The 27950-nt window shown below is 32.1% G+C and overlaps 1 protein-coding gene across 1 annotated transcript; it reads right to left on the reverse strand.

Moving 5' to 3' along the window:
- Positions 1-5577: 5577 nt before the first annotated feature.
- Positions 5578-26937, reverse strand: LOC134251446 (LIM/homeobox protein Lhx5-like). Its single transcript, XM_062733866.1, has 6 exons — positions 26201-26937; positions 24741-24943; positions 15638-16164; positions 10916-11093; positions 7920-8069; positions 5578-6337 (listed from the first exon to the last, which is right to left on the reverse strand). The coding sequence occupies exons 1-6, from the start codon at positions 26368-26370 to the stop codon at positions 6159-6161; spliced, it is 1407 nt and encodes a 468-aa protein (XP_062589850.1). The 5' UTR covers positions 26371-26937; the 3' UTR covers positions 5578-6158.
- Between the last annotated feature and the right edge of the window lie 1013 nt (positions 26938-27950).

Here is a 27950-nt window from a genome sequence, read left to right on the forward strand (position 1 = left end):
ATTTAAGCAAAAGTTCTAACCACTGCGTCACACGGGAGACCTAAATCTTAAGAATATTTAAATAATTTATCATTCAACAATAGTTTTTGCTTTATTTGTTGTATTTTTATGATATAAAAGAATATGTAAACATGTGTACATTTTTCACCCGAAATTCAAAGAATGATGTTTCTGGATGTAAATAAAAACCAACACTAATTTTGATTAATGTTCATTATTTGCATAAAATACATGTATATGAATTATGTATATGACTCATCACCAATACATTACTTGCTTAATTTCATTTTTGGTTATAATTTGGACATCTTTGCAGATGTTAGTTGAAAGTTTATTTTTAATTTTAACCTTGCATAAATTGGATTCCAAGACGAGATTGAATGGTAATGTGTACATACGCAGCCAAAAACATGAGAAGAGAATCTTTGAATAATTTCGTAAGCCTCTGTACTGAGAAGATGAATTTGAGAACACTCAAGACTTGTTCTGAACTAGAGAAAAGCCATTTAAAACTGAAAACAAAATATTAGTTTGCGCAATGGAAATCATTCACCTGAATGTCAGATCAAAATCATTTATTATTAGAATCCGTTAACATTTATTCTTAACTGCCTACGTTTATACAGTTTAGGAAAGCTGGAGAGGTTTAGTTGATCTCACTTTATCAATACTATAATATATAAAAGCAATAATAAAATAATTATGATGGAAAGGCAGTCTTTAATTATTGTATTCTAGCTAGTTTCGGGATAATATTTACAGTGTTGTATTTTAATGCAATGTCGTTGTTTAATATAATAAGAAACTTCTAATCAAAGACCAATGTTTCATAATGCTTTTAAAGATATTAATTTGTATCATTGTAAATTTTGAATTTTATGGAAATAAATACCAATAACATTTACAAGCAGCTAATCATTCTTGATGTTATATTTACCATCACTAAGTAAAATCATTTTTTAATAATGAAACATATGGAGATAATGAACAGTATTCAAGATCAAAAGTCCATAAAACAATATAAAATATGAGCAGAGCAAACACGGACCTCCAAATCATTAGAGATGGGATAAGACACATAACTTAATAGAGCATATATACAATGACTCCTATTACTGTAAATCTTATATTCGTCATCAATAAACAAAAACTAGTAAAATAAAATTTTCACTTTTTTAAAAGTCATCCTTTGCTTATCTAGTCATTATAAAAAAGAATAAAAGACATACAAAATTATTTAATATATGATGCTTACTGCAAAAATCATTTTATTTATTTTAGAAATATAACTTGATATTATTAGAGGCCAATGTAAATTTTAAGGACAATTGATTGAATTATTTTCTAGATATTTTTAGATATTTTTAAAGTGTTAATAGATTTGTAACATCATCATGATTATAAAATACTGAAAGAATTACAATAAACATGGAAACACTATATATAATGTGATATTACAAACCATAATATAATTCACACATTTTGTTACATCATCAAAAGGATTAGAAATAAGTATCTGTAACTCTTGTTCATATTCTACATCATGAAACTTATATAGATAACAAAATGTATTCAAGCTCAAAAGTCTATTTTAAACAATATAAATTTCGAGCAGAGCAAACACGACTCTCTATGAAACATCAGAGGCTTTCTATAGTTAAAAGGCATAAATTATAGATTCAGAGAAAATACAGTGCCAAACTTCAGTTTGTTAAATATTAGTTCTATTCATAAAGTTATATGATAATTTTGAACAAGCACCACTATATTTCAATTTTTATGATTTAGAAAATATCTGATAAGCGGAATCTTCTTTTACAGAGATCATTTATTAATGAGTTTCAAAAGACGTTAAATCAAATAAATTACCAAAGAAATGTGAATCATTTTTAACAAAAATTTAAGTTTTTATTCCAAAACATTTTGAAATATATACATGTATAAAATCACTTTAAAATTCACAGAATTTTGACTACATAGGTTTTTGATTATCTTGATCATCATATTTCAAAGCTACAATATGATTTTTTTAAGTATTTGGCATAAAATGATAAAGAAAGTAACAAAGCAAGAAAAAAAAAATCTTAATCAAATTTCGGAGAATATTTTGAACATTTTAATCCTTTTTTAAAGAAAACGTGAGCATCTTTTTTTTTAATTTGATTCTTTTATAATTAATAAATAAAATGAAGTTATTTTCAAAAACAGGGTTTTTCTACCCTTTTTGTGTCTCTTTGACAGGTCTATGAAATCATACCGGTCGACCAAAAAAAAGTCCTCTAACAATTGTAACCAATACAGAGACGAATGTTATTATTTCCGTCTTGTAGTATACATGTATGACCCTTATCAAACTTTAATTAAATCTCGATCAACAAAAACATATTTTGGCACGAAGCAGTTTAACAGCTTTTGCTGATTTGCTCTCCAAAAGTTTCCAGACCTCAGGTGATGGGAATTTGAATTCGTGATATATCAAAATTTAAGAGAAAATTGTAAGTTTCAAACAATGCATAGCCTTACCTCCCGATATTGTACTATTTGATTAAATTGGTTGTTTCTGGAACAAGAGGTTAAAGTTCAGTCGTGGGGAGTTGTAGTGAATGTGAAAGGGTAAAATAGCAAAATTAAGCTCAATTAGATACACGTGCCACGGAATAAATAACAATATTTACAATAGTACCACTGAAGTACAATATATTTGTTTTGTGAGATTGTGGGGTAATTAACTTGGTGGCAACAGTCAGGGATATAGGCCCCAACACCTCGTGTGGTTTAGTTGAAACGACTGCTGGTCGTACATAGAATAATACTTGGTAAAATACAGTTTACAGCATTTAAGAAGTGTATCAATAAGTTATCATTATAACTTTTTTAAGTTGCTTACCTTTATAAATACAGTCTGTTCATATATTCCTAGACCGTAGCATGTGTGTAACTCATTTTAACTTAAAGCATCCAAGTTCCCTGTACAGTTAAATATAAATTTATTGTTAACATGGAACATTTACATGTAGTAATAATATTATTGGAATAAAAGAATAATTTTCGATTTTTCGAAAATGAACTCTACTTAAAATATTCATAAACTAGTTTAATTTTTTCGAAAAATCCATCACAATAACATAAATGTCAAATGTTTCTATTGTTTTGAAACTATCAAACTTTGGAACCAAAGATATAAATGTCACATACCAGACGTAAATCGTCATTTCTTACTTTTGAGAAAATATATTTCATTGAACTTCTTGAGACTACAAAATGCCAAGGGTTAGATTCTAATCTTTATTTTTAGAATACAAAACCATGAAAGATCAAAAAAGCGACCAATTAATATGCTCATTATTCCAACAGAACTCCAGAAAGAAATAGATCGAGGACGTGCGACATATTTTGTCTATAGAACAATTGTGAACATGCAATAACTAATTGAACACGAACGAAATTTATTTTGTTAAAGTACGATGTTTCCTTCCAAAATAGTACTTAATCTGGCGGTTGAATTAGTTACTCTATAAGTTATAGTTGAGATAAATTAGTCAAAGTGTTGAAATGTGGGCGTTGGATACAAAGTGCAGAAGTCATTAAATCTTATTCCAAGAACATTGCCTTGTTTTGAAGTTGTTTGTCTCCAAAGTTAATTGCATTATCATTTTTTGGTGGAATAATGTACAAAAGTCACCTTGCATATATTGATATGATTTTGAAAACTCGCTTGAAAAACTCTACTTTGGTTTTCTTTCTAGTTAATTTTCTGTTCAAATTCTTTCCGCGGGTTAAGTAGTTCCTCATCTAGACAGAAAAGCTCTTAGAAAAATCTTTGATCTCGTGAAAATGCTTCCTCAACACTTGGAAAAAACAACCGAAATATTAATGTAATAACAAGTAACAACGGGCAATTAATATTGTGTCGCACAAGAGATTCGCTGCCTATCGAAGGCGTTTGCTTTATCTTAACCAGTTTATCACGACGCTAATTCAATTAACTCTGCTGTTGATAAAAGCAAGATTTGATTTTCTATTTTGGCGGGATCTGTTATGAAATGGCACGCATGGATTACGTATTGTAAGTACAAAGAGAAAGTTCATTCCTATGAAATTTCATGATTTCAATGTTATTCATTATTCAGTTTCAGTATTATTTTATTAAAGTAAACATTTTACAAAATTGGTCTCTTCTTCAGGCTTTGGCGAATCAAATTGGGTGTAAAATTTTTATGTTTTCTGTTAAGTGTGCTTTTTGAATAAGAGGAACATTACAATACATTTGATAAGACTGATACACAGGTGTTGCCTATTTCATACAAGCATAGCGTATTCTTATTTTGCATAAATATCTAGATAATGTTCTTCTTGAAAAATAATCTAACGATCAGAAGAAAGGAACTTCACAGTACATATGACGTTCAAATCCAACAGACGACAGCATATGGACTACATCGCTTTTCTTCACCGCTTTTTTTTCTCATTTTTTTTATCAGTTCTCAGCTGATTTAGGAAAAGCACTCAGTACCTTCTAATCCTCAAATTGATTTTTAATTTCCATATAAAAAGTTAAATCTGATGAATTTTAATTAACCTTCTTGCACAAGCACATCACAAACAAGCACAATCGATATTAATTATATATAATTTATATATATTTGCTCAGTTTCAATTTTTTAAATTTCAACATTTTGATTTTGTATTGTCAAAATCATTGAAAATGAAAGCGGTAGAGTTTAATTGGATTTTGTGATTTTATATATATACATGTATATATAACATCGTCTGTATGCTTTTCAAAATCTATAAATAGTAACACAAGTTTAAATGGTTTTATATATTGCATATAAGTGAGAACTTAGAATTAGAGAGAAAATATAAATATATATATTCAATGTAATTTAGATTTTGGTGTTGTTGTCCTTCCCAATCAATCAGCACCTTTTTTTCTTGAAGATATTTTTAAAATGATAACTTTCCCTTTCACCTGTGCAGATATTAGATATATGATTTGAGTTTGGTTATCTACAGCATATGAAACATGATCTGAAGCTGTGCGGATTTGCGCCTTAGGGAGCAGTTTAATAAAGTGCATATAGGCGCACCTTAAAAACCGACAATCATTAAGGGGGTACTGAATACTCTGTTAAAACAGTATTTGTTATTCCTACATGTTTAGGCAACCGTAAACCCTTTATATTCCTTCAATTATATTATAAGGATTATAATATAATATATATGATATATATATATATATATATATATATATATATATATATTTATAAATATATCAAAAATTAGGAAATAAACATTATTTTCAAAGGTAAAACTTGAAAAATTGGAATTTAATGAGCAATTTACAAAAAATATTGTTTTAGATTGCTAAGCCATTTTTTTTCTAGTTCATTTATATAAGAGCATAAAACATATAGCTAGGTGTTCATTCTTAATTTCAAAAATATTTTATAGTTTGTTAAAGATAAACCAAGACCTTTCAAGGTTAAATATTACATTTAAAATTCCCCCTCCCCCTGCTTTAAATAAATTAACACACAATTATCATCTGTCAAATGAATAAAAAAATAAGACATGTAAGATTTGAGACATTTATTGATCATCATAAATCGATGATTTCAATATTTAATATATCGTCGTATTTTTCAAGGGCATGACAAATTAGATTTTATTTTGAGATCTCGTTTTATACAAACAAGCCTACAACACAGACAAAATTGGGACTGAAAATGGAGTAGTATTATAAAGTACATTCACTCCAAAACAAAATTTATCAGACATCTCAAACAAAAGAAACATATGTTGCCTTTTTTCTAGTATTTGTCACCGTAGACTGAAAGTGTTTTTTTTTCAGGAAAAAGGAACATTATACCTGGTATTTTTTCCAACCACCCACGATTGAAAAACAAATTCTGAAATTATTGGTTCTTTAAAAAAATTTATAACTTAAATACTACAATGGCAACATAAAACATACTATGGTACATTCACACACAAAAACACTTATTAAAAGATGGGTACAAGTCTCCCATGATTCATTTTCACTCCATAAATAAATTCACTCCTTCACATGTATACATCTATACACAAAGTATTCAATAGTTTATGATTGAAAAAAAAAGATAGTGTGGAATGGAAACATATGCACGGGTCAAAGGTCACCACGCCTCTCCCGCCATTTCCGGATGTGAAAGGGACGAGAAATTTCCTGCAAGGGAACTGGGAGGCCCGCCATGTCTGAAGGGGCCGTCGTGCGCGTGCATTGGAATTGGTTCTGGGGAAGACGAGGGATGGATCATGTCACCTGGCAGGAACTGCGCTTCGGGGCCCAGGTTATCTAGCGAAGAAACAAAATCGTCATCAACAGAAGAGATCCCAATCTCAGATGTAATACATAGATACGTGTTAAAATATTTCTCACGCTAAGCATGAAATTATTATGACTTTTTAAAGGTACTATTTGCATGCTAATAATCTAGATTTTTGCCTTTGCCGCGGGCAAGGTGTATAGACGCTTTGTAACATTCCAGAACCTTGTCAATAACCTAGGACTGCAGTCTGTTACTGTTCAGAATCATTTACTCTTCTATTTCGTATTGTGTCAATTGTTTGGGGCCCATTTCGCTAACAATTAAAACATTAGCACGTGTCGCCTCTATCCAGCCTCGCCACATCTGCACAGCAAAGTTCGAACCTATTCATTGATTTCCTGACATCGTTTTCTTTCATTTTTCTGGACAGCTGTGACTTTACCGGAGAATTATGGAAATCAAACAATAAATTATCTCGTTAATTTCTTTCATTATGATGTTTGAAGAACAACGAAAAAAATACAGTTTCTTACGGAGATTTCAAAGACTATAGTTCATCCGTCCTTCTTTGACCTGGGTTCATTATAAGCAAGAGGCAATCTATGGACCGAGGGTTTCGATCTAAATATCTCTTCCATTCCTATTAACTTTTGCTTAGATAGGTCGGCTTTATATTATCGAACTACAAGAGCTCCCTTTCTTTTCCCCATTTGAAACACAGATAAAACAAAAATACCAATTTTAGAAGAAAATTGGAAACGTCTCCCAAAAGAATTTTAGGTTTAGTGCTGAGTCGCGTGACGCTAGAGAATGTGTATAGGGAAGGGAAAAGTATTTTCTAAACACTGCGATATCCACGCGCCAAATCCAATTTCCAAGTTGGCTTTCAAAGATAAATTTCCAAAGCATTGTCTAAACTTTATGATTGAAGACCAGAGCGGGGTCCTAAGTGAGTCACTGTTTCACAGTCTTAGTGCCAAAGTTGGACAAAGATGGATATTTTTCTGTTCATAAATTCATAGTCGACATTGCTTCGTGTTCAGTATTCACGGTATTTATGTGATCATTGATATCAATTTTCCATGAACAATTATTTTTTACAACATGTAAAACAAGTTCGTGTGTTATTCATTTTTTCCTCTTTTCTTGCTTTGCATAAGATTTTGTTGGTTTGTTCGGTTTTATTTGTTTATTTATTTTTGAGCTGTTTGATTCGCTTTCATTTTTAGTTGGAGATGGGCGGCTTCATTGTTTAGCTAATAATTTTTTTTTTATTTATTAAGAAATATGGATCTGATTCAAAACACGATTTCTAAATAAAAAACAAAATCAAATCAAAAATTTTAAATATTTCTCAAAGAAATAATTAGAATAAAGTCATCAATTATTCAATGAATTAAAATATTCCCTCTCTGGGGATTTTTAATATTTGTTATAGATAGTAACGGACTAACTTGACTTCTTTTTCACCATGAAAATGTAACCATCAATCAAATTTTCACATTTTCAATAATCAATGATTAAATAACTCAAATAATTTGACAATAATTACTTAAATCATTTGCCGAATAAATACATTATTCACTGATGAAATAACGTATCACTTACTGTTGTGATGAAGAGACTGTTCCATGGATAGAGGTGGCGTTCCTTGAGATGTTGGAGGAAGGAAATTCATTGGTGGGGGACCCCCATCCCCTTGGCCCGGAAAAAAATCATTATAGCCTTGGTAACCAGGGTAAAAATCTTGTCCATTTTCTGTAAGAAAAAATGAATTTATTTTCTTCAAATAGATGAACATGTAAGATAACAATTATAAATCGTAAAACAAGCTTATTCCTTATAATTTTGACATACCGAATCAGATAACAACTGTATATAAAGCATTAAGTATTGGATGCGTTTTGTGAATATTGATGCCAAAGACATGATATAAAGTGATCCTACAAGAGCTTTACAACAGACATCAAAGTGAGAGCAGTTCATTAAGATACGAAGTGTTGTCGGGCCAGCTCATCTTTTAACACTAATAGATGCAGTATCTCGCTTCAGTGACGGCAGAACAAGGGAATTGTCACCACCTTAGACTGCTGCAGACCAATCTCATGTCAACGACTTTGCCCTTCCCAAGATCGGCGTCAAATATTTTGATAACTCCAAGGAAGCTGGAAAAACGGCTCAAGTTCTGAATGGTCATTAATAAAGCGGGGTGGTGAGCAAGCAACTGTTTTAAACTGTCTTTGACCCTCCCCGTTCATTCTTCAAACGTTACCCCAACCACCGCCTGTTTTTGTGATGTATATCAGCGGAAATTAAACAGTGTTTCGGAACATCCTCGGAATTTATGTTTATTTACAAAATCACTTTGCTCCTTGTTTCATGTTTAGAAACTACAGAATTCTGTAGAGATATGGTTTATTTCAGGTAGTCATTTTTGCTTTAACTCCCTATGTATTGACGTCTGAATAATTAATGAAATTATCCACATTTCGAAATTAACAAAGTGCCATCTTTGATTTTTTATGCTTAAAGTTTTTTTGAAGAAGATAATATTTTTTCTTCTATTTTCTTTATTGCAAACATTTTAAGAACTGTCATATGATCATAGTGTTTGAATAAATATTGTTTGTCAAGAAAACTGTCTGAATTTGAATTTTTTGTAGAGCGCTTATTTAATTTGTGGTAAAAGATTATCATAAGTTTTTATTTCAATACGTGCTAATCACCCTGTATTCGTGGAGATAAAAGTGACAAACAGATGTTTCCTCTCAATTCCGTTCTAATCCGAACACACTTATTTCCACATTATTCACATATATCCGGTCCGCGAGACTTCACTTTAGTTCAGAACATTTAAAAATAATGATATACACACGGAACTTTGCAAACCTGTTCAGACCTTGTACACCACCAACTAACAAATCTTTCTTGTAAATATATCTACCAAATTTTGGAGCAAGAGTGTTGAAAAATGTTAACAATCGTTGGAAAGTTTGGGCAAGCCAGAAAGGAAACAGTCGCGATTAATCATCGTCGGTTCTCTCTGTATACAGGGGCAACATTCTTATTGTAAGCAAGCCAATCTGGCCAACAGATTCTCTTTTTCCCATTCCTGAAATGTGTCGTTTACGAAAGATTTGTAGATCGTACATCAAAACGCAATGATGAGTGACTGGGGAAATATGTGAACCGTGTCCAGAAATTTAAAAGAAAAAAAACATTTATTTTTTTAAAAGACAGAGCCTATAACCTCGGATTTTTTCTTTCTTTGTTGCACGTATGCCGTATCCCTGGGTGTACGGACAAAGGCAGTCTTTTGTATTGCCCGAGGACTTGTCTGTCCGTCTTTCTGTAATTCTTATTAAGAAGCTGGAAATTGATTTTTCTGTCACTATCAGATGTACACGTTTTCTAAGTTGTCTCGAATCATTTGCTTTAGATACTATCGGATCATCCACTCCGCGAAATGTGGGTGGTATTTTTTGATTAAATTATTCCTGAATTTAAGCAAGTTTAATACTATATCAATTTTACAGCAGATTTTGTTTTTAATGGTTTCAAGATCTCCCTGTGTGAAAAGTGTGGCCAAAATACATACAACAGACAATATCAACTCATTAAATGAAAGACGCGAAACTCTTAAGTATAAAATTTCTCAATGAAATGTAAAATAAAATTGTAATAAATTTGTATTGTGTACTTTATCAAAAGTTTTGTCAATGGTTGCACATAGAAGAAAATAAATCTTTGAGGCTGGGAACATTAATTTTTTATTTATTCTTTGACTTGACATATTTTGATTTCGGTGGTAATATGGATGTTGGGATTTAATAATGTGATAAAATCACTTTCTGGTATTGTTTTGTTTTTTTCATAAATGCGTCTTCATCGCGGCCATCAGTGAAAATTAAAATAAAATTAACCGATGAATGGATTAACTTTTTCTTCTTTACTAAGAATTCTCTCTTCTTTTTTTTCGAAATATCTGTTATTGACATTTCCTTGAAACTTGGGACATTGTCTCACGGAAAACAAGAGGGTTTTTTTCTGAAGCTGTCAAAAGAATTCCAAGAGATTCAAAGACAGAGTAGTTAAACAGAGAATAGGCATTAAAAAATTCGGCGAACAACTGGCCACGTTGAGCTCCCTCCCGGTACTGAAGCTACACATTCCCGCGAGGAATTACCAATATTAGAATTCATGGAAGACGTAATCCCTATAATCCACAGGACTACTGCATTCTGTGGGGGAACCAATAGTAACCTCCGTGATTTGATGCAAAATCGTTAAAACGTTCAGAAATAGACAGGGTTTGGAAATTAATGAAAACCCTTAATATCCAAAATGCGCTTGAAATAAATCCCGACATTTGCAAACAAAACCTAGAATTCTCCCAAGAATCAGAGTTTTGGGTTTTAAGCTAAGATATCTGTTTTCTGTCACTTATTCTTTTTTTCTTTTTTAGGTATGATAAAGGGCAAGGACTTCAGACCTGTCCAATCATGAATAATATATTCATTACATGTACTACGCTTGCATTGTTATGATATGCATATTACAAAGAAAAAAGTTTCTTAAGATCAAGTTTGCCATTGATTAATTACCAGAAAAATATCCAAAACCAGGACCCGCCATCAGGTCCCCGTCATCTAAATCATTGGGTGACATTCCAGCTCGAAGTGCGCGCATGCGTCTGGGATTTCGGAAAAAATGGCGTCTAGCACCGAGGGCACTGAGCTGCTTCATTCGTCGCTCTTTTGATCTTCTATTTTGGAACCATACCTAAGAAAAAAAATCAAATTTTAAAGCAAAAGATTTATACTTACATCTGTTAGTAAAGATTTACGATTATAAGAATCGTGTACCGAAATTGTCTCATAAATTGCAAATGAGCAAATTATGCCTCTAACGCGTAAACTGATCGTAAATGTCGCTAAAAGACATTAAAAGTCTTGTATACTAAAAAATTATGAGCTTGTAAGAGAATTTTTAATATATATAAGGTAAATAAACAGAGTCATTGTTTAATTTAAAAAAGTGAGCCTTGGGTAGATGTTCAGTTGCCTGCAATAAATCTAAAACAAAATAATATTGGACGTAAGGCACACAGCGACCCACGGGGAAAATCGGGGACAATAGATTTCCAAAATGTCTCGCACAACACCTAAAATAACATATCAATGGCATGTTAAAGAGAACTGAAACTACTTGATTGGTGATAAATAATGGACAGTTCTCGTATTATCCAATATTTGTGGACAGTTTACTTGGGAACTGGCGAATGGGGCTATAAACTTTTCTATAGTCCTCTTAATCGGCTTTGATTTATGTTATTGTTTACTTAGGGTTTACTGCAGAATGTTTTGAAATCATAGATAAACTTTGCTTTTGGAACACCCCATACAAAAGATTAAAGCTTCATATAAAATCGTAATGGTTAAGTGTTTATGTAAACTAAGAAAACTGAGAGCCGACCTATGCTTTGATTTTTTGTTTTATTTTTCTTCTATCCTCACGGAAGGAAAATGCTTTTGTATGCGAATCAGGTGCTAAACCTTTGAAAACTATTTACAAAAATCATGGACCCTATTTTTGTTTTCAAAAGGCAAACGGTAGAAAGAGACTTGAACAATTCTTTATTTAATTTAGTTTAAATATTCGGTTTTCTTCTCTAATAAGAAAATATTTCCGCGGTGCCTTATATAAAGTTTATTTGCGTCAGAGTGAAGATCCGTACTATACGTCAGTCGCATTAAACTTTCAATTTTCTTAGAATTAATGCTACAAGTATCCTCTTTTTGCATTCGATGCCAATCTGACTTTTTTTGATAATCCTTTGTTAATTCAATGGATATCCACTTTAATCCAAAATGAATGATAATCAAGATAAGCCTTGGTTCTCTTCTTTTTCATTATTTACAAATGTCATCTCAAATTCTACTTTATTACCGCTTTGTTTCTTGGTTCCTTTATACTTATTAAGCAGACATGCTCTTAAAAGTCCCAAACAACGCTTTGAAAATAGCTACTTTCCTGTGCACAACCTGAACGAAATAATGCGGAACCCCTTGGGAGTGATCCCTGAAAAAGATGTCAAATACGCCTGGATGGCCTTAACGAGTTGTCCTGTACAACATATGCTAATCTTTATACTCGGGTTTTACTTTCTTCCGTACTTAATTATCGACTTGGGTCTTATAAATAAAACAATAATTCCTTTTCATCCCGTGTTCTACCTGAAACGACTGTTTTGGATCAGAAATCTTGGAGTACAGCTCAGGGGTTACTTATTCGATACTTTTCATCTTTTATTCACTTTAGCTTTGTACAAATGACGAAATACTTTGTGTTCTTGAAGTAAAAGAAGTTTTCAAAAAACATTTAGACAGTATTCCAATTGTCCCTTAAATACCTGATTTGATATGAATGTTCTCAAGAAAGCCGGGTGAAAAATCTATGTAACAAAGAATTGGTAATCAATGAAATAAATAGGAAAACAAATGGTTGGTGAAATCATACAGAACACAAAATTCTTGTATTTCAAGTTATTCTGGGTAGTTTACAGCGATTTGCGGTTAGAATGATGCGGAGACTGGTACGTTACAAAGCTTGCGTTGTAAAAAGACGGAATATGAATTTTTACTAAAAAAAAAAACATAATCCGCTTTTCCAACACAAATTTCCACTTGAGGGGAAACGTGCATTACTGACATTTACAGAAACATAGAAGGTAAACATCCTTTTACTCGGCGGCTGTGGTTGTTAAAACGTAAGCTTTTTTGCCTGATGTCCTATAAGCCGTCTATATCTATAGAGTAAAGAGTGCGAACTGGTGACGATACATCGATCCTTTTTAATAATAACTCAGGTGAAAAAAATCACAAAAGGTTTTATACTTTTCATATAATACAGTGTGATCTGGCGAGTTGGCAACTCTACTTCCAACAGCGACACTTTATAGATTCAGGAGGAAAAAACTCCGGGCAATTGTTCGAACCAAACAAGCTAGAAAATGCAAAATGCTTGTATTTTCCACGTGTACACCATTCTTATCAAAGGTTGTAACATCATACACAAAAAACTGTCTCTTGGGTACATTTTAAGCTTATATTTTAAATAAGAGAAAAAATCCACCGCGTGGAAGTAAAACCCTGAATAATAAGTTTTGTGAAAACCGTATAGCTACGTTATAATAAAAGTGATTTAATGCTGTGCAAATTTCTTAATATTACGAATGGTTAAAAACCTAGCAAGATACATTGTCCTGTTACCATGAATAACAACGAGCCACTATTCACAACCCATCAAATCTGGGCGTAAGGCAACTTAATCAAAGCAACATAAATTTATGAGAGTCAACAATAGAAATATGAGTTTTGTATTTGCCAGAGAAGAAATTTTGATATTATCGAATTGCTAATGACATCGTCCTTTTCACGGATGGTCGCCACTTCTTGCTATCTCCTGATCGCGCCATTTGTGGTCTCTGCTGCTAACGATGGGTGGTAAAGTAATAACGATTACAAGATTCTGTATCTGTCAACTTACATTTTTATAAAAACCTAAATAAAACTCGGTTATTTTGCAATGATGAAAACCTCGACACGCTTCGGTGTTTTTGAGAATTTTGTATCAGGGCTAGAATTTCTAGTTTTTGTTTTGATCTGTAGGTATCTTGACTCGCATTGTCAACGCCAGGACGAGGAAGCCGGGGTCTGACAAGATTGATGATCACTTGTGGGGGGAGCACAAAGCACCAACACCTCCAAACATCAAGGGGATCGGATTCAGTCCTGCATATTTGGAACGGCATCCGTGAAAAGGTGTCAAAACTTCATTTTTATTTTTTTTTTATTTCTGTGGTAAGAACACTGTAGAAAGAATCGACACACACAGTATCATGGTATACGCTTTTCACTTAATTTTATGTTCTTTTTTTTTTTAAATTTTTATTGAACATAGTATTGTTCTTAAAACTTGGCTACTCGACACTCTAAGTAGTTTTAAGAATTACAATTCAACAGAATTGCTTTAAATGCTGTTAGTGCTCTTTATTGCCTTAAAACCTCTACATTTATTGTGGATCAATTTGTCTTGGTTGTTATTGCTAATGTGGTAATAATAATTCATTTTCAATGTAGAACTACAGAGAACGAATGGTCGACCATACAAATTGGTGCATTCGAATGACAACAATAACATCACATATAAAATAGAGACAGCTTTTATGGATGGGAAAACTGAATAATTTATTAATAAGCTGACACCTTAAGCACAAGTTTGAAGCACTGATACATATCAAAGGAGGTTGCTCTAATTTTGGAAATTGTCAGACATAATTAAACGATTACGAAAATCGGTCAGAAAAATTACTTTTATTCTGTTGGTTCAGCGAATTGTACTATTTACCGAATCGGATACGTTTGACTTTTCCTTGGTTGTTTCAGAAGGAATGTACGGAAGATGTTTTCCTGATTATTTTAAGTTAAAAAGTGAGATTGGACCACAATTTATCAACGAGATTTGGTTTAAATTTTGAAATACTAGTATTCTTTTCTAGATCCAGCAGAATTCGGAATATTTATATTTTTTCGGTATTATTATCCGAGATCGGTAAACACGAGAGACCTGAAAAGACATCCGCTCTTCTACTTGGTCGAGATATCACTTTTTTTTATTTTACAAGTGGTTGACTCTTGTTGAAAAGATTTTTTGACAGGTCAATATCAGAATATTCTCCGACTGAGAATCTTAAGAACAGACCCTAGCTTTGCTCGACATGGTTCCGCGAACGCGTTTTCCATGCAAATGAAATCAAAATAGCCGACGGCGTCTAAACATATGAACAAAGAATCCGGGTACGGAATCGGTGGGGGTTTTATTGTGTTGCAAAGAAAATTGGCAAAACTTGTAATATAACACCATGATTTTAAAATGAACACATCTTGAAGTTTAAATTCTCTCGAAGATGAACAATAACCAGATTTTAATGTTATGAATGATGGTTTCCGAATTTGTTTTCATCGGATAAATGAGATTAACTGATTAAAATCTGTTGAAAAGTACCTACCAAGAAGAACAAAGGGCCGATTATAGGTGCCATCAAATACGACCCCTCTAAAGGTCTTCAGAAGACCCGTGTTCTAATCTACGTAACTCGCGGTTTTTGAGCCTACAGTCTGTTTGTGTACGGAGTCAAAAGGGAGAACCAAAGAAAAACTGAGTTTAATTAAAAGAAAAAGTTTTACGCAACTTTCATTTAAGAGGATAAATGAAAGCATTTCACAAAAAAGGATGAAAACTTAATGAAAAGTATTAAAACTAACCTGTATAACTCTCATGTTTAGCCCTGTTTCTTGTGCTAGTTGTTCTCGTATATGCCTAGTTGGTTTGGGAGTTGCGGCAAATGCCGCCTTCAATGTTTCTAGTTGTTTGGCTTTGATGGTGGTTCTGGGACCCCGTCTCTTGGCCCCAGCACTGGAACCTCCATTGGCATTGTCATTCATTTCCTCGCCGGAACGGTCTCCGTCTGGGGTCAGGGTGTTATTAGTCGGAATAGAATTTCCGTTGGTATCACAGCTTTGAGTACTATGATTAGAATCCGAGGATATTTTTAACAGAGCTGTATCGTCTTTTAAAGGATCAGGACTTGAGGGAAGGGAATTCAATGAGCTACTTTTGTTGAGATTGTTATTATTATTTATATTGTTATTATTTGGAACACTAGTAAGAATGTTTTCTTTGGAGTCTATATCTGTATTGTTATCGCCGTCTATGCTGAAGTCTTTGTCAGACAGGGATGTTTGGTGTTCTAAAGCGACGTCCAAGTCTTCATCTTCAATGTCCGAGGAACCTGGAAAATAAACAAAACAATTAACTAACTTCTGAATCCAGTGTATCTCCATCAAATAAATCACAAATGAAAATTCCAAATGAAATATTATTGAAATGATTTTATAAATTAACACATCTATGTTGCAATGTTGCAAGATTTCAGAATTAAATACTTAGTCAAAATCCACCACAAATGCAAATCAATAACCGCCATATACCTTTATAGCTGTATATATAGTAAAATCATTTTAAGGACTAAATATAAATATAAACACATTAATATATGCACCTGATAATCACAGTGCTATTTTGCATTGTAGAATGCATAGATTTTTTTGTGAATCAGCCAATAAAAAAGGCTGAAATTACCGGAAAGGAGTAATAAAGAAAAATAGTTATGAATTATTTTTTATTTGGTTATTTTAGTGTTGAGTTTACTTGTATGATCTCAAACACATTTAAATCATTATTAGAGACAATAATATGGGGTGAATTGTATGGTTACATAATATGTAATAATATAAAATAAATAATACATGTGTATATTTGCATTCAAAAAAGTTGAGATGTAAACAATTTTAAATTGTTTTAAAATTTGAAAATCAATACCAATGCAACATATTTTTTAAACTGAAATTTGATAATATACAATAATATATCAGAAATATGTACATGCTTATTTTTTCTTTAACTTATTTTATAAAAAAAAAAAAATTATTGCTCGTGTATAATATATAAATAGGTACTGGTGATATTGTATGTTAAAAAAATGCTTAAATGCAGTTAGCTAGTATTTACCTACATCGATATAAGAATCGTTGTCCTCTTATGGTCGCTAAATTATAACTGTGATTCTAGCAAAACTCCTCCATATCAAATTTTCAAACCACAAAATTAAAAATTAATGGTGAAATTCACATAAAATTTGACCTATGTTCGACCTGACTTTTTTCTGCCGAAAGACTTTACTTGTAAAGTATCAGGCGTGATTGCTTGCCCAGGGACAGACATCAATTCTTTTTAATAAGACGGAAAATTAGTTAGATAATATAATGAAACGAGAAACCTGCAAAGGGATGGAAATTAGATTAGATTAGGACCCTCTGAGGGATTCATAATCCTATGAGCGCGCGATTGTTCGACACTCATATTTGATTTGATGGGATTTAGGTTCGCCTTGTTTTTGACGACTTTTTAATTTAAACCATCTAATTTAAGTGTATTATTATTTGTTAATTATTAATATTTTAACATTGATTTTAAAAAAAATAGTTTTTTTAAGCAAGGAAAAACTTTTATCTAAAATTTGTTGTTCTGAGAAATCATTTTTAAAAGGTTTTCTTTAAATGCATCCGACAGAATTCTATTACTTAAATTAATTATAATATTTCTTGATACAGATCTATGTAAATCTGATATCGACATTAAGGTATCTATAACCTTTGTATTGTTCTAAACGTAAAGGGCGCCTGCTTGATGTCAAATTATACGTTTAAGATGCACTATCATCAGAGTTTAATTATGCACAATTACAATTCGAGATTCCAGCTTAAACCGTCAGGCTTCCCGTTTTCTGACTCTTTTTCATCCCCTTCTGCCTGAAAAGGACGAAATGACGTGAACTCTGTCGTTCACAACTCTAATTACGCCCTATAAACGAATCCTTACTGCATGTTTTCCGCCAGGGAAAATGTCCGTCTTTTCCCCTTTCGATTTAGAAGATTGCCCAGCGTCGTAAAATTTGATTGTAAATATTGCCAGGGGCAATAGAGATATTTAAAGTCGGAATTGTCGTATAATCATTCCCTTTGGATGATAATCGTATGTGTTAAGATGATAAACAGCAACTAAATAGAATGGTTTTGTTCCCCAAATCAAATCACCTAACCAGTGAAATTTCTCTCGGAGCAAGGGACGACATTTTTCGGCATTCATTAACTCCTTGACTTCAGACAATTTCATTTTCCCTTTTATAAAAGCTATTTTTTCTCCTTGCTCTAATCTCCATTGGAGAGTTGCATATTAAAATTTTATAAGCTAATAAAGCGTAACTTTAATTTTTTGTAACATATGGAGAATTTATTTCAAGCCTCAATGCTTTGGCTATGCATAATTACATTGAAATTATATAGCGTATTTTAATAATCATATGTGTTTTATAGCGTTAATAAAATAAGAATTTTTAAGTGATTATATTCAAAAAATATATAACAAGCACTTAAAACACACAATTTTAAAAATAAATTTCCAGAGTTACATTGTCACTTTTGAAAGTTCTGGTACAAATATAAAACCGAATAATAGAATCCCATTGTCAGTATGGAAATCTTCTTAAAATCGTTAAGGAATCGTCAATAGGTTTTATTTCCTTTAAAATCAGCACTCTGTCATAGCGGTACAAGACAATATGCAGCCAATTGATGCCGGATTGATGGGCTTCGGAAACAGACTATCAGTCCTTGAATTTGCAGACGACAGATATCCTATTGATCTCACGTGCTCAAATATTCAACAAAAGCTGATTAAACACGTAGAGATATTTGTATTTGATAAATGATCGTATGCAAAGAAAAGGAATCTGCTAAATTTGAGACTACTCCGATGCTTATTCGTCGATAAAGGGAAAAAATTCGAAACTATCATATGTAATACTGATGCCAACTAAACAAGCAATATCTGGAGAAGAAATCCAAAAATACTCCTTTTGCATTGCAAAAAACTGGAATAATGAGCCGGGAGGAAATTAACAAGAAAATTTTGTCCATTTTACGGTAATTATTGATTCGAAATATCAACATTTGTACAGTAACCGATCGCAAATGAGGCGGATAAATACTTCTAAATCCATTAAAGTCTATGACTGCAGTCGTCTCAATACATGCGATTAAAGCGCACAACTGATCAAAGTAACATCAAAATTCCTCATGGAGAAAAAAAAGACATTTGCGAGCATGAGAATATTTTTGACAGTAAATTATAAAGTCATTTCCAATGACACTGAACATGACAAACTTGTTAAGAATTCGGCAATATGAACATTTAGGGGCGTTTGACCTTGTATGTTTTTCTGTTTTTAATACCTGTGTGTAAAGCCATACTTTTCTCGAGAGATTACAAATAATGTTCATATTTGTTCAAATTAGAGACATGCATGTTATGGCTCGACATCTGCGCAACAAACTGTTTATTTCAACAGGGGACTAATATTTTAAATAATTTCTGACTTTGTTGCATTTTATCTAGATATATGAATTCTTTACGAGTAATGGCACAATGATCACAACTCTTAATTATCCCAACCGTTGCAAAAATATCACACAAATATTTCTTTCTATATTCAATTCTGGTGAAAATGTAGAAAATTGTCAAATATATCAACACTGGAAATTCAAATATTCACACAACAATTCACTTAGAGAATCATAAAAAAGTAAACATTTTCTCCTTAAAATATAATTGTTTTGCAAAACATTTCATTCTTATCATAAATCAAATGCTTTTTTATCTCATCAAGCAATCTCTACCTTCACTCCCAACCCCACAATGATTTATCCTTATCTTATGTATTTTATAAGATTTGCAGCAGAACATATTCAATAATTAAGCTATCATTGGTTATTACAAGACATTATGCAAATGAAATGCATTTCTTCCAAGTCTGTACTTTCTCTGAGAAAGGTTGACTTGGGGCATTTCTTTAACGAAGAATATTGTTTTTATCTCCAGACATAAAAGAGTGGCACTGTGTGAGCACTAGAAAAAAAACACAAGGGCTGTAAGCTATTTAAAGCGGGAAATATGACAATTCCTGTAGAAAAACAATCAGCCCAGCACTCTGGTTTATCCGCCTTCTATGTGTGGTCTTATTCCCGGTCGGCGACATAAAATCATTTAGTGAAGTTTAATACTATATTTTCATTTTTTTAAAGATAAAACTATTAAGATTCAAAGGATCCCAAAACATTTTGATTTATTTCTACTTAGCGTAATGCAACATTTGATAAAAAGTTATTTTTCATTATCACGAATTCCATCTGAGAGTATTTGCGAAATCTTGGATCTTCCCAAGATAAATCTGAATTCGACATCCAACAATATTTGCAAAAAAGCAGATTATGCTTTGAAAATTTGGAATGCAGTTTCACCCAAGAAAATCCTCCCCTCTGAGAATTCTTACCAGTTGCTTGTAATTTTCGGACGTACTGTTAACTCGTCTATATCCCTAAGGGACTGGAGGAGAATGTGCGAGTCGTTATATTTTAATGAATATCTGTAATATCTTGGCCAGGGTATACTCTGTGGCTCATCAGAACTGACCAGGCTATCAACAACCACAATGTGTTGTAATTTGACTAGTATCTTAAATTTAACTTTCTGAACACATACACTGTACAATTCGAACAAGTGCAATAATTTAATATTAAGATAGAGTTCACTAGTATGTCTGGAAATTAATAAGTTCTATTGAATTTCCATGGTAAATGTCAAAGAAAAAATTCTAAAAAGAAAGAATTCCTTTGGGAAAACTGTAATTCAATTATATTAAAAAGCATGACATCTAGTGATAATTTAAAATCTGTTATAAATCAATCACATAATTAAATTACGGAGGTCAATTCAACTCAATTTATTCTCTCAAAACCACAAATAGTAGTCATGTGTTAAAACATTATATCTATAGGTTTGTGTAATACGGTGGGTCAAGCAAAAATTATAATTAATTAAACCAAGGTAATAGGAGAACAGACTATGTCATTAATCTTGGTAATTCACAATTTTCCCGAAGATTCGACATTTTTCATGCACGTGACTTCACAAAACTCTTTAGTATTCGAGTGTGAAAAAAGAAGTATGGGTACAATACATCCCTATTGCAGCCCTAAAGAAAATCTTAACACTGTGTAGTAACTATACCTAGCACACTGTAAGTAAGTCACTGATGAATGTGGTAGAAATCAGAAAACTTGCAGGCATCTACAATGTCAAGAAGAACGGCAATGCGAAATCGCCGTATAAAATATAAATAAATCTTAATGTTTGACATATTGGTCACAATTGACAGTTGACAAAAATCTGTTATGATGGGGTGACATTAATTTGCCTTTAGAAACTTATAACAATATTTTTGCTGCCGTCCATTAAATTGGTGAAAAGTGTAGGTTTTTAATTGCTAAGTTATTGGATTTTTTTTCACTTTTATCACATGCATTATTTTTTATGTACTACTTTGATAGTATGTGCATGATACATTGTTACAAATACTGAAATAGGGAGAGAAAACATTGAGTTTTAATATAAAAACTTGTTTCCAATCTTGTTAATTCCTTCATTTAAAATGTTCAGATTGAACAAAATAATTGTTGATTTATTGCACCAAAGTATTAAAATGAAACCCATTTTTTTTATAAAAATTGTGCTAATAATATATTTCTTTTTAAAAAATGCTAGCGAAGCATGCATTACAAGTACACATCTGTGAGTCCCATTTTGGATATAAAATACTCATAGAGGTTCCCTTAATTACACTGTAAACAATCGTAAACTACACTGTACTTAACGTAATAACATTCATTTACACAATTTATGACATTTTCGGGCATAATTTTTTCCTAAATTTGAGCTAACGGTTGCTGCTGTTTGAACGTGAAATTTTCTTTCAAAGGTTCGGTACTGCTAAATGCCACGAGGTCCAAATCACGCTCTCTCGTGCTCTTGCGCAGCAGGAGACAGGAATAATTTCTGCAAATTTTGACTAACGGGACAATTGGATAATTTTTCATCCTTTATGCGATGTCAGTATAAAACTGAAGACTTTAAATTATTCGAAACTCGGGAATAACTTGACACTTCTCTTTTATGTTTCAATGAGCTTATTTGCAACAAACATATAAGCACATAGCGGCCCGAATTTCAATTTTTGTCAAGATGAAAACACAAATCCTTTGTCTTGTGTAATTCCCCAGGGTGTTTCGCTACGGATGGATCTCATTTGGGATTGATAGAGACCAAGCGCAAAATGCTCTTTGCACGCAGGATGCATTTCACTAAAGCAATGAATTTTTTTTGACGCAGCTAAGATGAATTTACTTTTTGGGGGGAGATTTTTCTGTTGAGAATATTTGACTTAATATAAATGAAATACAAATAATTTACAAAATGAATGAAGTCTAGGATTAGATAATGATTTCAAGTTCATCTAAATTACTTGTAAAGGAAGTAAATTAAGTGCCGAGGTAAGCATTCATTTGTTATTCATACGTTGATCAGAAAAGGTCAGATGCTTGCTTATCTTTATAACAAGATAATTGACAAGTGTTTATTTACTAAACCAAATATCAAATACCATGTAAACGCCGATATGTTTTGAAATTATCTCAAATCTTTGTTTAGGGGGCATCAGTTAACCAACCGCTACTTTCCATCTCTTTGGAGGTCAGAAAAAGTGATGATTGGCGAGAAAATGCGTGACCCTCTCTCTACAGCGCTACACAAATTAGATTTGTAGAATAACTGCCAAAGAGAACCTTCAAATTAAGGCCCTGAGCGGAACTATGCACGTGAATATGCAACTCTGGATGTCAATTACAAGGGTGAAAATCAACACTTCTTATCAGCACTATTATTCCTGATTCTTATTATTTTATGATAATAATATGCATCAGGTCAAAATTATTTTCTTTTAAAACGATGATTTTTCAAAGTATTGATTTACCATTGTAATCAAAATAATTAAATATTGAAGTTTAAATATTTTTATTATTGAATCTTAAGTTTAAAATTTTGAGACTTTTTTCGCACTAAAAAATTCAGGGTTTTTTTTAACCCTACTACCACCCGCCGAAGTTTCAAATGAAGTTCCAAACATCGACAAATCAGCTATCTCGTTATGCATTATCAAGTTTGCTTGAATCTATGATTTATTTCAAATAAGAAAAATATATTCTGTCTAATTTACATGAAATTTGAGGCCATTTATTCGGTTGGGACCGACAATTTGAGAAGTTAAGTACTTTAAAAGCACATAAATAAATAAAAGATCGCACAGTTTTAACGTGAATTGAAATGTATCAGTTATAACATGCATTGTACCTAATGTCTGACAATTCTAACCTTTATGCTAATACAAGAATAATTTTTCATCCGTAATCGGGCAAGTACGAACTAATTTGTGTTTCTTCGACTTCAACACAAGAATCCGGACACGAAGAGGCGAAAGGTGGAGAGATTTGTTAAATAGTGCGAAAAGTTAGAAATAATTAGGAAAATAGAGTGAGCAGGCAGTTGGCTCATGTCAAGGAAATATGCCGAAAAGTTGGAAAAAGAACTTTTCTAGACGCCCAAGCTCAAAACTTAGATGGCTACCATATCCCATTTTAACTGTATCAAATGGCAGACTATGTTAACGAAGGCGAAATGTAGGCAGACGTTTACAAAGTGCTAATATCAGCCCGAAAACCCAACCAGTACAAAAGTATGTTGTTCTATTTGGGTCGTTTATAGAAAAAAAAAAAAAGAAAAAGAAAACGAAGAGCCTCGGCTGCGAACATTTTTTTTGGCTAAATAGACAAACATTGACATAAATAAAATATTTACATTTCACCGAGAACTTGTATGAATCAACATTCATTTGAACGAGAGGTTGAGAATTAATATATTGACAGACTTTACAATACGGGCATAGAAACAGAAAGAAACTGTTAATAATTTTCTTCTTGTAGGAATTCAGGGGTAGCGCGAGACGTTCAGCGGTCCAGTACAAGGGACAGATCTGATTTGAGTAGATACACTATAGATAACAGTCGGACAATGACTCAGGGCCTTAAACTGTCCACGAGAGGACAAATTGCCGCTAATTATTATCCGCGATGGGGAAGCGATCTCGATGTTACTCCTAATAGATAGCCTGTTTTTACTGTCTATTAATTATTAATTCAATGTGTTCCATAAATTTAGGATGTGTTTTGGTTACACATCATTTACGTTTTCGTGTGGATTAGTGAGAATTATGCAAGAGACATTTCTCATGAAATATGTATAGAAAGAAGTTCGAGCTCGTTATGCTGTTACTGATTGGTGATGTGTCGGGATCGATGTCCAAACATGTCGTCTGCCTTTGATTTTAAGTGGTGATTGGAGAGAAATCTCGATGACAGTTAGCGAAAGAAAGCCAGATAAAATCATCTTCGGCCGTTTTAATTGGGTGACAGCATACCCAAAAATATAGAAAATGTTTATAAAACGGTACCCGCAGGGAACACTTACTTATCTACCGATATACACACAATACATGAACACAGTCCATAAAATACAAAATATGTTAGCAGTTAGTGAAAACTATCAGAGGCCATTAAATTCAATTAATACCACACGTGAGTCCCCAGTAGGGGTTCAAATGATAGCTACCAGCAGTACATGCTGCTATATTAATAATTTTGTGTTTTGATTTTTCTAAAAAGTAGAATTTTATATAAGTTGTAATAACTTGTCTCCGAATCCTGTATGTATTATTTACTGTGTTTATATGAATTAAAATAAATAAAGTTTCAGCTAAAAAGAAGAATCGGAGGAAGAAAACAAAATTCAATTTTTCCCTACCTTGCAGTTTGCTTGAAATATAGTCTTCTTTACAAATAAATCTATTTTCATCCATGACATAAAGTTCCTCTCCAGTAGAAAGCTGTTTCCGACAAATTATACATGTGAAACATTTAAGATGGAATACTTTGTTCCTCGCTCTTCTGACCAAATCGTTCGGGGAGATTCCCTGTGTACAACCCGCACATTTGGTCCCAAAACGCCTGGAAAAATGAAAAGGAATTGTTATTATATAAAAAGAAACACAAATTTTAATTGATCACTGAATTAATAATAATAATAATAAAAACATATTTATCCTTCAAATTGATTTATTTTTCATCGTGTCTTAAAAATTTCTAAATTCTTGAACAAACATTTCCTTTTTTTAATTTAAAAGAAAATTAACGAAGATTAAAAAAAGTTTGTTTTTTTTAATCACACCAGAATATTATATTGTTTTTTGGTATTCTAACTGGAAAAAACACAATTTTTGGTTGAGTACGTATATGAAAAATTCACCAGTTTCTTATCTATTTAGATTTATAACAACTGACTTTCTTTAACAATATTAAACCTTGTAATTTTAAAAATGAATACAATCTCATGTTTTGTTATATATTTATGTTAAGGTTTCCAAAAAAAAAAATTTTTGAAAAATTATTGACATTTATTCATGGATTTTTCCAATATGATCCAAGAATAATTTATAATTATGCATTATTTTCTGCTTGTTCTATGCCACAAAACTGACAAAATTCTTTTGAAAACGAAAGCATCAGGTACTAACGAATTAATAATACATATCTTGAATTTCTGATTTGAAGGAATCCATACATCATGTATAATTTTAGTCTTAAGATTTAGAATTTGAAAGTAAAAGAGCTCATGAATATTTTTGTGACATTTCTTTACTGTCAATTTGGTGTATATATTTATATCCACGTGTTAACCTTATTCTATTTTTATCGAATTATTGACAAGTTTATTATAATATTCTTGAGACTTGAGAAAAAAATGCACGTTCACCACGTATTTGAATAAAACATTAAGGTTTTTAGTACATGGGATAATTTAATAAGATGTTTTTTGTTTGATATGCTAACCATTACAGGTGCGCCTTGTTGAATTTGATAAAACTGTGTTTATTAATTGCATAATGAAATATTGATTTGGAAACATAATTGATATCGTATTTCATGAAGACTACATAGTGAGTGAAAAAATAAAACTTCTCACTTCAGATATTGAAAAATCTATTTAATTTAAATGACATTAAACAATCGTTTCTTTACAAAGGAAATAATCAGTCATTATTTGCTTAGTCCCATATACTTTTTTTATTTATCGATAATAAAATATGGTTTAAACTTGAGAACCACAATTAAAAAGTGCAATTATGAAGAAAAAAAAATCGTGATTGAATTTTGTCTTCTTGGGAGGTTGACGTATTGTTTTCAGAGCGTTCAGCGACATCTTACCTGAAGAAATCGTTTCGACAATACAGTTTTCCATCCCTAGAAAAACATTTGTCCGTAAGAGTAATTTTACAGTCTGAGCACTGTACACACTTTGCATGCCATGCCCTGTCCAAAACGTTCAGGAGGAATCGGTCCAAGATCGGTCGGTCACATGCGGCGCACTGCACCATCGTGTTCTGTCCTCCTATCGCCAGGTTTAAGTTTAGGTGATTACAATTCGCAAAATATTATCAATTATTATTGTAATATTTCTATGAATAAATATCATAAATTGACGAGTTTCATTAGTTAATATCCATTTGCAAATCCAGCCAGAATGAATGAGGTTAGCATGTACTCAGCCACTCACGCATGACGGAAAAAATTCAAATTATGGATCGGAGAATAAAAAAATCTATGTTTAAACGGTGTATGATTTATGTTGTTTTTCCAAATGTTTGTATTTCCAGATAACCGACCATCACTTCAGAGAGAAGCACATTATTAATAAATTCGCTACAGCCGCCGGCAAAGTTCGGGTACCTTTGCTTCCTTCCTCGAAGAAAATATATACAATTTATGAAAGTGCCAGTGACTAGTGGAACCATCAGACGCTTTCCGCATTCAAACACATCGAAAACTTCATTGACACTTCAGAACAAACGTATATCTTTTTTTCCAAGCAGCTTTTACTGAAGAAAGCTGTCTTCACTGGAAAGGATTTCCAATTCGGATTGTTATTGATGTAAAACTTGTAATAACATTCATGTTATACACGTTCGAAAAATTTCAAGTGGGCGGGGCTTACGCGTCAATCAGGCATTTTCTCTCAGCTTCATTGCTCTTAACCGATATATGGGCGTTGAGTGTTTCTCCAATAACGGTACATCGTTGGCTATCACGAATTATATATATATTTATATCCAAAATTTATATAGTGTGGTTAAGAAAAAATAATTGGCAAATTTTCACCAAAGTGTAACAAAAATATGATTGTGCACTATTCTTGCAAATAAGATTATGGACTTGAAACTATCTGTGGTATTCCGATCAAGAAGATTAACCTTTTAAAATTTTGTATTTATTCCAGCCTTTCTATTTTGGCTTCAGAAATCAGTCAAAAAAATCACAAAACCTTTAATTCTGAAATCGGAAAACCACGGCTGCAGGTGGGGCTTAGTGGGCTTATGGACATCAATATTGATTCTTCTCGGCCTTTGGTTTGATTTCTGTGTACCGACTTTATCGACTACAAGTAGATTTCAAGTGGGTTCAATTTGTTTGCTTTTAGAATTTTTCATTCAATATATAAAGTTTTAAATTTCTCTGTGTATATTTGAAAGTGGAAATCCGTAGAAGACTTTGTAATGTAATACATACCGAATACTTGTGTTACAAATAAATTTTGTATTGAATGTAGGTTTCAAAAATCGTAATCTGGAATGTTTGCGTTTTATTTATTTTTTTCACTTATGAAAGTTTTTTTTTTATTTACGAGAATTATCGCATAGAATAAAATAATTATAAAAAAAATACAAAGATATATTTTTTCTTAATAAAAGACTAAATAATAAAATATATTATAAACAGTATATTACGAAAAAACAACAACAAAAAAAACTACCCAGCAGATCATATCTGCCGATTACTGGAAAAGTCACGACACTGCTGCAAGATGCAAGGGAACAAATTGCTTCCAAATCAAAGGAATAGATTTCACAAAATGGTGTCAAAATTATAAACTTTCATTTCTAATGATTCCCCCCTTGAT

The sequence above is a fragment of the Saccostrea cucullata genome, unplaced genomic scaffold, assembly GCF_032062105.1.
Source record: "Saccostrea cucullata isolate Sc308-1 unplaced genomic scaffold, CSIRO_AGI_Scuc_v1 ctg65, whole genome shotgun sequence".
Lineage (NCBI taxonomy): Eukaryota > Metazoa > Mollusca > Bivalvia > Ostreida > Ostreidae > Saccostrea > Saccostrea cuccullata.